The sequence below is a fragment of the Molossus molossus genome, unplaced genomic scaffold (genome assembly GCF_014108415.1).
Source record: "Molossus molossus isolate mMolMol1 unplaced genomic scaffold, mMolMol1.p scaffold_m16_p_20, whole genome shotgun sequence".
NCBI classification, from domain to species: domain Eukaryota; kingdom Metazoa; phylum Chordata; class Mammalia; order Chiroptera; family Molossidae; genus Molossus; species Molossus molossus.
In genome coordinates, this window is record NW_023425356.1 from 16,133,234 (window position 1) to 16,145,182 (window position 11,949).

The 11,949-nt window shown below is 43.2% G+C and overlaps 1 protein-coding gene across 2 annotated transcripts in view; it reads left to right on the forward strand.

Moving 5' to 3' along the window:
• Positions 1 to 6,382, forward strand: part of TTF2 (transcription termination factor 2) — a 46,440-nt gene extending 40,058 nt beyond the window's left edge. Inside the window, exons 20-23 of one of the 2 annotated variants that reach the window (XM_036272671.1) lie at positions 300 to 450; positions 1,144 to 1,226; positions 2,815 to 2,889; positions 5,662 to 6,382. In XM_036272671.1, the coding sequence (XP_036128564.1) occupies positions 300 to 450; positions 1,144 to 1,226; positions 2,815 to 2,889; positions 5,662 to 5,806 (454 nt within the window). In that variant the 3' untranslated portion in view covers positions 5,807 to 6,382. Of the gene's footprint in view, positions 1 to 299; positions 451 to 1,143; positions 1,227 to 2,814; positions 2,890 to 5,661 lie in introns of those variants that run through there. The other variant, XR_004960938.1, reaches the window with a different exon arrangement.
• Positions 6,383 to 11,949: the final 5,567 nt, after the last annotated feature.

Sequence of the window (11,949 nt, forward strand, 5' to 3'; positions counted from 1 at the left end):
CTTGCTTCGGTCTAGTCACCACTTTATCCTGACTACAGTTAGTACAGATCCATGGTAGGCTGGACCCAGAAACAGCCGGGAGCATTGTCATCTTCTTTACAATGTCATAATTTATTTATTTATCCACATTATAATCTTAAAACATAACCTAAGCATGTACCTTCCCACCTTAGGTCACAGAAGGCCGCTCCTCATCCACATTTGACAACTGAATCTTAGGATGTATAGGGGCATTGCAGCCCTGCAGATGAGTTTCATTGGCTTGGGGGGGTGGGTGGTTTGTTTTTTCTTCCTTCCAGTGTCATTGTCTCTCAGTGGACCAGCATGCTGAAGGTGGTAGCGAGGCACCTGAAGAGGTACAAACTGACTTATGCCACCATCGATGGCTCTGTCAACCCCAAACAGAGAATGGACTTGGTGGAGGCATTTAACAACTCCAGGAGCCCTCAGGTATGAGCTGGTCACATCAGAGTTGTAGAATTAAGGGCAAATTTTTCTCAATTATACAGAGGATTCTAATGTAGCAGTTCAATTTAAATATATTCATAGCTTTGATCCCTTCAGGTCTTTTTAATTTATTAGACATTTATGGGTGCATATCAAAGTATGCAAATACTCCAAAGAGAATAAAATATGAGGGCGAAAGGAGAGTGAGAGCATAACTGGGTAGGATCAAGAGAATCTTTGTGGAGGAGGCAAGTCTTGCAGAACAGGTGAGATTTGGATATGAGGAAATATGGGGGAAGTGTTAGAACGAAGGCCTCTAACGATGGATAAGACGTTGGAAAGCAGCGGTGAGTGAGGCAGGATCACGGCAGTGGAGGGGTGGGATGCAGACTGATGGAATGGACAGAATCGGGTTCAAGGAAAGGGTGCTGAGCTAACCCCCCCCCCCCCATCTTCGAGAGTGTGGTATTTGTATATTTTGGCAGGCACACAATGTTTTTGAGATTCATGCACCAAAAAAATGTGAAGTAAGAATTTTCTCAAAGGTGGGGCATCTCAGTTTCAAAATAGTGCGTTTACAACAGCAGAAGGAAATTGGATAGGAACACGGTGCTTCCCTATATTAATGTGGGGCTTGAACCTGAAACAGGAGAGGCGGCGTATTATGTGAAGTTAATGGTGTGCTTTCTTTTGAAGGTTATGCTAATCTCTCTTTTGGCTGGAGGTGTTGGTCTAAACCTGACTGGAGGAAATCATCTTTTTCTTCTGGATATGCACTGGTAAAAATTCTGAATTTCTCTTGCGTTTCACCGCAGAGCAGGGAACCGGAGGCTAGAGGGGCAGCCTGTCTTCTTTGTGGACTCTGCTCTGTGTGTGTTAGGGCGATGCCTCTGTGCCCAGGAGTGTGTCGGTGCAGATCTAAGCAGGCAGCAGGGCTAGCTGACAGCCATGAATTCCTGAGCTTGCAAGGCTTCAAATGCTACTGTGAAAATAGTGCAGGCTCTCTTTTGTTATTCTAATGTCTGTTTCCATGGAAACTGAAAGCCCGGCTTTTCCTCTTGGCTAAGAGCTCCATCCCTCAGTTTTACCTCTTCAAAATACTGTGTTTCAGATGTATTTGTTGACGTCTAGGGAACTCTCAACCCTGGAAAAGAGGGAGCAGCATTACTCTAAAAGGAAAAGGGGAGGGCTTTTCTAATTACATTAGGAATACACTTAACATCTCGCCCTTGGCCTCCCACATAGAATCAGCACCAGGAGCATGACAGCACCTTTCCTGGAAATAAGATAAATGAGTCAGTGTGTTGTTAGGAGAAAGTGTCATAATTAGTCCCAGCTTTTGGTTTTCCGGTCATGCCAGCCAGGCATTGGTGCACGTAGGTCTAATTCTCCACAGCCCAGCCTGATACTATCACCCTGGAGAATGTGTTCAGGTCTTACTTGGTACCTGTATGTGTGAGTGTATCTGTGAGTGAGGAAGGCAGACTGGGAAGTACACTATTTTCTGAAATGGAGAAGTGTTATCTAAGATTTTAAAGCAGTAAGAAGAGAGACTAGTCTGGAGTTGAGAATGAAAATCTATAAAGAAGGAAACACATTATCTTCTTCCTTGAATCACAGAATATGAAAGATGAGAAAGGTATTCAAGGTCATTAGCCAGCTGTCACATCTCAAAGTAGCAATGTGAAAAGTAGAGGGTTGAGGTTAGATGACTTGCCCAGGATCACCCAGCTAGTTAGTGACCACATTTGAAGTTTGTTTTTCCTCTGTTACTTACAGTTGTGAACTGGTGATAGTACTAAGTTATTATTAGCAATGACCCCACTTTCTCGTTAGAGGGCAGGAAAATATCTGACACTAATTTTTCTGAGGCCAATATGCCTAGGACAGGGATCAATAAACTTTTTCTGTAAATATTTTAGGCCAGATAATAAATATTTTAGGCTTTGCAGGCTACACAAATCTTTGTTGCATATTCTTCATTGTGGGATTTTGTTTCTTTTTTTTCCCTTTATTGATTTTAGAGAGATGGGAAGTGAGAGGGAGAGAGAAAGAGAAACATTGATGAGAGAGAACATCGATTGGCTGCCTCCAGCATGCCCCCCAATGGAGACCGGGCCCACAACCTGGGAACTGGCGACCTCTTGGTGCATGGGTCAGTGTTCAACCACTGAGCCATACCGGCCAGACTCTCATCAATGTTTTTATTTCTCTCTTCCTCTCCCTTCCTTTCTTTCTAAAATCAATAAAGGAAGAAGAAATTTGTTTTTTAATGTTAATAGACATTTTTAGCAAAAGAACCATACTAAAGACGGCCGCTTCTAGCCTAAGGTAACAGTACCTTGAGCTTTACCTCTCTTCTACCAGGAATCCATCACTCGAAGATCAAGCTTGTGACCGAATTTACCGAGTAGGACAGCAGAAAGATGTTGTCATACACAGGTAAGTAAAGGTCTCCCAGGACCTAGGACCCTTCCCAAGTTCTGCTTTCGTGCAAATGTGTGCAGTGTTTTAATGGAATATGAAGTATTTGGTGATCACTGTATTACTGATGCTCCTGAGGCACACCCTCCTTGGTACTCACAGTCAGGAAGGGGACACAGGCAACTTGAGGATGGCCTTGCAGTTGGCCTCTGCAGAAGAGTGAGCTTGTCTGTAACGGGGAGCTTGTCTCGGTCAAGGCAGCCCATGAAAGGACTGACTCCCTCCCTCCCTCCCATAACTTGACACAATTTCAGACATATAAAAAAAGAATGTAAAAATTCTTACAAGAATAATACAAAAGCCCTGCTGGTATGGCTTAGTGGTTGAGCGTCAACTCATGCACCAAGAGGTGGCAGGTTCGATTCCTGGTCAGGGCACATGCCCAGGTTGTGGGCCAGATCCCCAGTGAGGGGCATGCAGGAGGCGGTCAACTGATGTTCTCTCTCATCAATGTTTCTATCTCTCTCTCTTTTTCCCTTCCTCTCTCTAAAAATCAACAAAAGAAAAAAAAAAGTAATGCAAAAAAATTTCTGTGTGCATATGCATGAAAACTTTTTTTCTGGATCATTTGAGAGTAAGTTGCAGGCATGATGCTTATACCACATAAAGTGATCAAAATCAGGATGTTAACAATGATACAATACTACTACCTGAGCTATGGACTTTATTCTGTTTTGCCACTTGTCTCGGTGTCTTCTCAGCAAAAGAAAATCCTAGATCCTGCGTAGCAAGCACTCTGTTGTTATGACTCTTTTGTCTCCTTTTATCTGAAACAATATCTCAGTCTTTTTGTGTGTGTTTTATGACACTGATATTTTTGAAGAGCACAAGCCAGTAATTTTATAAAATATTCCTTTCTTCAGGACCCTCTTCTCTTTAAAAAAAAAAAAAAAAACACAACGAAAACCTGTCTTGATGCTACAGTCCACTCTAGCCATGGGCCTCTTTTTCTCCTTCCTTTCAGGGCCATGTTTCCTGAAGCATTAGGAATCAGTGACTATCTTTACTTGCTTACCTCCCATTCATTCCTCAGCCTTTACTAACTAACTTTCACCCCTATTGTTCCACTGAAATTACTCATTAAGGGCCATCAATGAATTCCAAAACTTGCCAAATACAGCGATTATGTTAGTTTTCCTATTTTCTCACTGTGAATGCACTTCCCTTAAGAATCCTGTCTGCTCCAGTAACTCCAAAATCGGTGTCTGCACATCCGAGATCCCCTAAACTTTAGACCCAGATACCCAAATCCCTGCCCCGTATCTGAATGTCCACACACTCACCCATTCTTCTTTCACTCATGCGTTCATCTCATTCAGCTCATAAAACCAATACCTATTGAGCACTCACTATGTAGCATATTCCAGGGACTCAAAATGTCGCAAACTGAAATTGTTTCTTTTCACCACATCATAGCCAATTATTGTTCTGAATTCCTTGTTTTTGTGAAGACTATTTCTGTTTGATAATAGAGCCAGAAACTAGGCTTCTTCCTCTTTCTCACTTTTCACCTACCAAGTCTATTTTATTTGCTAAATGTTTCTTATAGCTATCCCTCCCTTCCCAGCCCTACTACCCTTCCTTCTTTCTCATTGAAATTTCTTAGTGTGACACGCAGAGCCACTCATGATCGGGCCCACCAGCCTCTTGAGCTTCTACCCTTATAACACAGCACAGGGGAGTCCTTCTGACTTGTGCCCTGGCCAGGCTGGATGACATGGTCTCCACCCCACATGCCATGTTCTATAGCTCAGCCATGGTTTTACATACGTCCCTATTCCATGGGAAGCCCTCCCCCTCTTCCATCTGGCAAACCCTTGTGCATCCTCCAAGTCACACATTGAGCATTAACTCTTACGTGGAGCCCCCTCAGTACTCCAGAAAGATTGCCTCTTGCTCCTTTTGCACACTGAACACATTTCCATCATAGCGCTTTCTCAGTGGTATTATTATTGTTTATTTTTATCTCTGTCTCTTGTGTTCTCTTTGAGAGTAAGACTGTTAATCTCTCCACACCTACACTTAGCGTAGTCATAGCATATGGTGAATGCTTAATCAGTACTGGATGAGTGATGGAATGACAACAGTGGCATTTTCTGTATTCAGTGTGAATTAGCCCAGAAATAAGTTACTCTATTTTAAAAGTAGCACACATACCTAGCAGAAACCTGAGAAGCTTCAAGGCCTTCTGATCTCATCAAGTTGGAGCTTTTTGTGTGAAAGCTGGCTCTCTGTACGTTTTTTGGATAGGGATATCTTTTGCTTATTTTGGCATTTCTCAATGCCCTTTGCTTTGGAAAGAAATAAAAAATCTATCACATCATTTTGAATGGACATATATTTAGGCAGGGTTGTTTGGATTGCCTAAACATAGAGTTCTTTTTTTTTTTTTTGATCGTTACCCAAGGATATTCCTCCGTTGATTTCCAGGTAGAGTGGAAGGGAGGAGGGGAGAAAGAGGAATATCGATGTGAGAAAGACACATCAGTTGGCTGCCTCCCGCGCACCCCTGACCAGGTCAAACCCTCAACTCTTCAGTCCTCAGGCTGATGCTCCAACCACTGAGCCAAACCAGCCAGGACTAAACATAGAGTTCTTAACCAAACCTAAGAAAGCTTAAGTACATAAAGGAAGGAACCTCATTTAAAAACCAAAGCATAAGTAGAAGTTTGAGCATGTAATTAGATATGCATCTTTGGGTTTCTGATTGTTTGCTTGTCTGGTTTTCAGATTTGTTTGTGAGGGAACAGTGGAAGAGAAGATCTTGCAGCTCCAAAAGAAAAAGAAAGATTTGGCCAAACAGGTTCTATCAGGATCTGGAGAATCTGTCACCAGGCTCACCTTGGCTGACCTCAAAGTCCTTTTTGGCATCTAACTTCCTGTTTATAGGGCTCAGAATGGTGTGGCACTGTTGGTTTGTATTAGGGTCTAGGGGCATAACCTACTCGTGGTCCTTCGAGCTCTTCCTGGCGTTCCATTTCACCATCAAGCCCGAGGCCCTCCCCACAGCGAGGCATACTTTAATCCCCAGAATTGAGAACCAGTTATCATGTTAACCAATTGGTCAGTCAGTCAACTTATTTGATGAATGACATACAAGTTAATACATGACTTCAGATAAAAGAAAGTGTTTTAGTGTTAGATGATTTTGGAAAACCACTCTGGGAGAGTTGTGCATAAGCTTCAATAAAGGTCTGTTGCCTTTCTTGTCTCAGCTGATGGGGGACCTAGTGTTATTACCTTTTGTAACACAGACTCCGTCCCATCTCTTTTCTCTCCTGCCGATGAGGCTGCTCCTGTGACCATCTCTTTATGGGCCACGCGGAGAGCAGACCCTCCAGCCATTCCTCTGTAGTGTCCTCACTTCAGGCACTGCTCCCCTGAGGGGTAAGATCAAGGAGGTGCTTTGTACATCATTTAGGGTTATACCATTTCATACTGCCATCATATCATGAACTGTTTGTATCAAAATTTAATATTTGTATCACTGTTACAGTATTTGTATGTTTACAAATCTACAGTATTTGTAGCATTTAGTGTTAAAGTTTCAATTAGCATTGTTGTGTCATTTAGTCTTTGTACCATTGTCTCATTTAGCGGTGGAATTGTCACTGGTGTAATCTAATGTGTTTGACAGTGTAACAGAGCTAATGTTGTGTTCACTAAACTGCATTTCCTTTTCCTCCTGGGCACTCAGAGGGACTACATTTCCCAGTCTTTGCTGCAGTTACTTGGGTCATATTACAGTGTTCTCACCAAGGGAATAAGGACAAAAATGATACAAGTCATTTTTTTATCTTTCCTCTAAAACTTTGCAAGTAATTCTTCAGACCGTTTCTTCCTTCATCGGCCCACTTGATGCAAAGGACCTGATGGAAGACTACAAGGCCCTAGAGAATTGTGAAGCCTCTAGATAGGGACTCTTACCCTGTTTTTTGGCCACGTACCCTTTTGGTCCCTGAATGACTGTAACAAAAGCCTTCCCCATATGTGCCTGCCTTCTCACCCCAGCTCATTCGCATTAGACATGCTCACAAGGTAATTTTTTTTAAGCCACTGAGATTTGGGGGTTGTTTATGTAGCAGTTAGTACCCTAATACAAACTCTGGAGACTTTTACACTTTGGAAACTATTCAGATTTCCTTCTTCCCATTAGCAATCGTTTTCAGAAAACTTATTCTGCTAACTTACGCCATAAAGAATTGTGGTTCTTCCTAGAGTAGGAAGTGAAATCCTGTGTTAACCCAGTCATGGTGTAAACTGGGGCACTGGAGCCTGTGTAGGCAAGGAGGTCTCCAAAAAGCAAAGTCTAAAAACCTGCAGAGGTAGAGATGGTATGGCCTGGTAGGAAGGGTTCAGTGCAGAACGTAGACTTAAGTCAGTTCCAGGTTCACCTTGATTGGGGGTGTAACCTTGCAAAATTCCTTAACTTCTCTATACTTTGGTTTCCACATTAGTAAGGTGGGTATTGTTTTCAGAACTCAGCAGCTACAGTGAGGTCCCTGATAAAATCAGGAATGAAAGACGTAAGATTACTCTGCGGGAATTATGCTATAAGATCAACACACGGGGCAAAGATAAGTGCCACCTGAGAAGCAGTGGCTCCCAGGCCACTTGCTGATTGTGTGATATTAGGCTAGTTACAGATTCCCTGAGCATCTCCGTTCTGCTATCTGTTAGATGTGCGGATTAGCATATATCTCACTGTGCTCCACTGGGAATTCAGTAACAGACACACGCTGTACGTTTGACTAGGTAAACAGCAGGTTGTCAGAAGGCAGGTTAGATGAATACTGTCAGTGTCCATTCCAGGTGCTGGTTAGGAGAGAGGAGCTGTTAACTTTGAAGTTCAAGTATTTTTGCTTTTGGTCTGAAAATAGATAAAGGGATTATAGCCTACAGTATTCAGAGTCCATAGACAAATGTAATCTACTGTAAGATTCCTTCTGGTACAATAAAGTTTCTCTAGTGTTCCTTGTTCTGGTGTCACAAATAGTTTCTCTAGTGTTCCTTGTTCTGATGCTAAGCTAGCAGAGCCGCCTAACTATGTCTTGGGTAGGTGTTCCTCTAACAGTGAGAGGCTATTGATTTGAGTTGGGTCCAGCAAAAATTGGAACCACTGCCCTGATGGCATGAAATACACTAAATGGTCAATCCTAGCCCCAGGGTGAACATTTCTCATGGATTAATTAATATAAGTGGCATTCTGGTGACACTCTCAGGCTCACGTTCATTTTAGTTACTATGAGTCGGTTTTTTAAGGTCTGGGCATGACAGGTGGGTCTTGGTCCCCTCCAGCAATGGGCCACATCCCACAGTGTAGTGGTCTAATTGAGGTGCTGCCCTAGGAGTCCTGCGGGTGTCAGCCAGCCTTTCTCTGCGACATCACAACTGCCAGGTTTTCTTGTTCCATCTGCTTGCTGCCCCACCAGACTTGGACAAGGACAAAATGAGGTGGTAAGTGCTTTGTAAACTGTGACAGACCGTACAAACGCTGTTACTGCTGTGGGACCAGGCCTGGGAACATGAGACTCAAACAGCAGCATGGGTGCAGCTAGAAGCCAGACGGTGAACATCTGTCTCCAAGGCACAGCATTGCTGAGCACCCGGGTTACAGGGTATTTCCGATGTGACAGAATTGCCTTCATGGAAGTTTTCTAGTTTGGGTCACGTCCCACAAAGATATCAATCCACCCACGGGTGTTCCTGATGACGACATGACAGCAAGAGTCCTTGGTGGGGTTTTTTAAGGGCCAGGGTTCCATCCAGTTTCTAGTTTGACTTCTCCAGCAGAATTGATGAAGAAAGGGCATTCATTGTACTTGCCATGGCTGGATGGAACCCTGGCCCTTAAAAAACCCCACCAAGGACTCCTGTTGTCATGTAGTCATCATGAACACCAGTAGGTGGATTGATATCTTCGTGGGACGTGACCCATTTCTCTAGCACCTGTAATTTAGTGGGACTATTAGGAACATGGGTGGTTTCCTCTCTTGATGGTCTCTGTTGCCGTGAAGTGGCTTTCAGCAGGCCTCATAGGCGAAGCCAGCTTCTCCTGCACTAGTGGGGAGACCGAGGAGATGCCAGTGCTCAGTGTGGCCTTTCGGGTTGTCTGCAGTCTTGCTGTCTACCATAGAACTGGGTTCTCTCAAGGGATATTGTACTGTTTGCTGTGTATCTCTAGCCCTAGGAAAAGATAGAATTAAGAAGCATACCTACAGTCACAAAGCAAGTTATAGTAGGAATTTAGAATTCATAGACATATAACCTAGGTTAAAATGTTTTCATAAGTAAAAATGAAGTTAGGATCAGTTATAGTACAAAGTACCACAGGATTCAGTAGCTAGGGGACAAAGCCTAGCCCCAGGGAAGGAACGGGACACAGACATGCAGTACACAGTGTCTTGACTGGCTTGAGTCCTTTCCCAGAATCCTTAGCCGAATCTGAGTGTCGATAGAAATTATATATGAAAGGAAAGATTGAGAGAATGCTCTTACTGCTTAATTATACATTAATTTAAAAAATATATATATATTGTGTCAGGCACTGCTGGACATTGAAAATATAAAACCAAAAACACTCCCCGTCCTCCTGAGGCTTACAGTCCTGGAGGGGAGACAGGCATTACTCAGTTCCTCACGAATGACCATCAAGTGGCAATGGTGATGAGGGCCACATGCAGAGGTCCGTGTAGCTGAGAGGGCTAGGCTCGAGGATTTGACCTGGTTAGGGAAGGCTTCTTTGAAGAAGTGGTGAAGTTGGAATCCTTATGTAAAAAGTAACAAGGCCAAGTGTGAAATGCCTCTATATTCTGCTTTTCATTAGTGTTCACGTCACCCAGCCACCTCTTAACTGAGACCAACCTAACACACAGGTATACATCCTCTGGAGTAAAGCTGAGCAGCTATTGCATTTCAGAGATTAGAGAATGGTGGGCTGACGGGTATATGTGTGTGTTTGTTATCCAAGACAGCCAAGGTGTTTATCCTGTTATAACATCCCAGAGGACGGAGGCTGTAATTGTGGCTCTTTTTTCTTACCTATTAACACCGGAGATATAACTTACATCATAATACTGCATCATGTTGATGCTTCAGTGCTCACAACTCAAAGGTGATCTCTGAAGCACTTTGTTACACTGGGGGCAATTCCTAAGTGCTCAGACTTCTTTCTCCTCACCTTGGAGTCTTGAGCTCTGCAGCTTACTCTTACTTTGCCAGGTTTTTCAGCTGGCAGGGAAGTTAAATCGAATTGTGTTTAGATTCCACTGTAGCAAAGGACAAGGAATGGGATCCCCCCCACCGCCACCACCTCTATACACTTTATTAATATTTGTAATGGAACTGTTGCGTTAATATTGCTTAAAGGCTAGGACATTTGCCTAAACCTAGCTATCTTATAGAAGTTTTCTGTTGCTCATCTACAGTGGAGTTATCCAATTACTGAAATTTTTTCCAACTGAAATAAATAAGCTTTTTATTCTCATTTCTGAAATCTGATTGTTAAAAGACATGTGGAGCGAAATGATGTAACTACAATAGCTTCTTCTTGGCAAGCAATTCCCTAGCTGTCTGAGCTCATTAGAAAATTCAAGGCTGGTCCCTAAGGAGCATTTAATTTATCCAACATGTTTGAAAGAAGGCCGAGATTTTTTCTAAGTGGTATTTGGTTAAATGACAAACACTGGAGTTTGGGGGAAGGGATGTCTGGCTTGTAGAAAGATACCAAGGAAATCTAGACTCAAAATTCAACCAATTAGATCTTTATTCATTAAACAAAATATTAAGCCACTACTCTTTGCCAGGAACAATATACACAGGGACAATATAGTAGTTAGTAAATGCCAAGTCTCTGCCTTCATAGAGCTTAGTCTAGTATAAGAGCAGACATTAAACAAATGGAATATACATGGTAGATGGTGATGAAGCTGAGTAAGGGTAATTTGGAGTCCTGGTTGGGGAGGGTTGCTGTTTTATACAGGGCACTTAGGGATATCTCCAGGAAGATACTTGACATGGCAGAAACCTGAGGAAAATGAGTGAATCATGTAGGTATCTGTGATAAGACCGTTCCAGATGGAGCGGCGATAAGGCTGCAGGACAGAGAGTACGTGGAGAGTTTGAGGAGCACCAGGCAGGCCAGTTTGGCTGGAATAGAGTGATGGGTGGAGGGGAGGGTGGGTAAGGTAGGAAATGAGAGAAGAGCAGGTCATGCAGGGTCTTACATCTGACGTAAGGACTGGGAGGCCATTGGAAGGTGTTGAGCAGAAGACTGACATAATCTGAGGTGTTTTAAAAGGACCTTTCTGTGGAGAATAGTCCATAGGAGGGTACGGGTGGAAGCAAAGAGACAAGCTAGGTGGCACACTCGAGGTGAGAAATCTTGGTGTCTAGGATGGTAGCAGTGGAGGTGGAGAGCAATGCTCGGCGGAGGTATTTTGAAAGGATGGCTGATAGGATTCGCCCTGGATTGGCTGTGGTGCATGAGAGGGGAGTCCGGGTGTTGATTCCACAACCTGTAAGAATGGATTTGGACTTTCAAAGACAAGCAGGAGACTGCAGGAGAAACTATTGGGTTGTATAGGCAGGTAGAAAGTGAGAACTGGAAATTGGGAGTTCTGTTTTGGACATTTTAAATTTGAGATGCCTGCCTGGCTGGTGTGGCTCAGTGGATTGAGCATTGTCCCATGGACTGAGAGGTCCCAGTTCAATTCCTGGTCAGGGCACGTGCCCAGGTTGCTGGCTCGATCCCCAGTGGGGGGAGTGCATGAGGCAGCAGATTGATATATCTCTCTCACATCGATGTTTCTATCTCTTCCTTCCTCTCTCTAAAAAAAAAAAAAACCAACAAAAATATATCTTGAAAATAAAATAATAATAAATTTGCAGTGCCTGTGATATATCCAAGTGGAGATATTAAGTAAGGTACTGGATATAATTCTTTGGAATTTGGAGCTGGAGATAAATTTGGGAGTCACCAGTGTATAAATGTGTTTAAAGGCATGAGAGAATGAGATC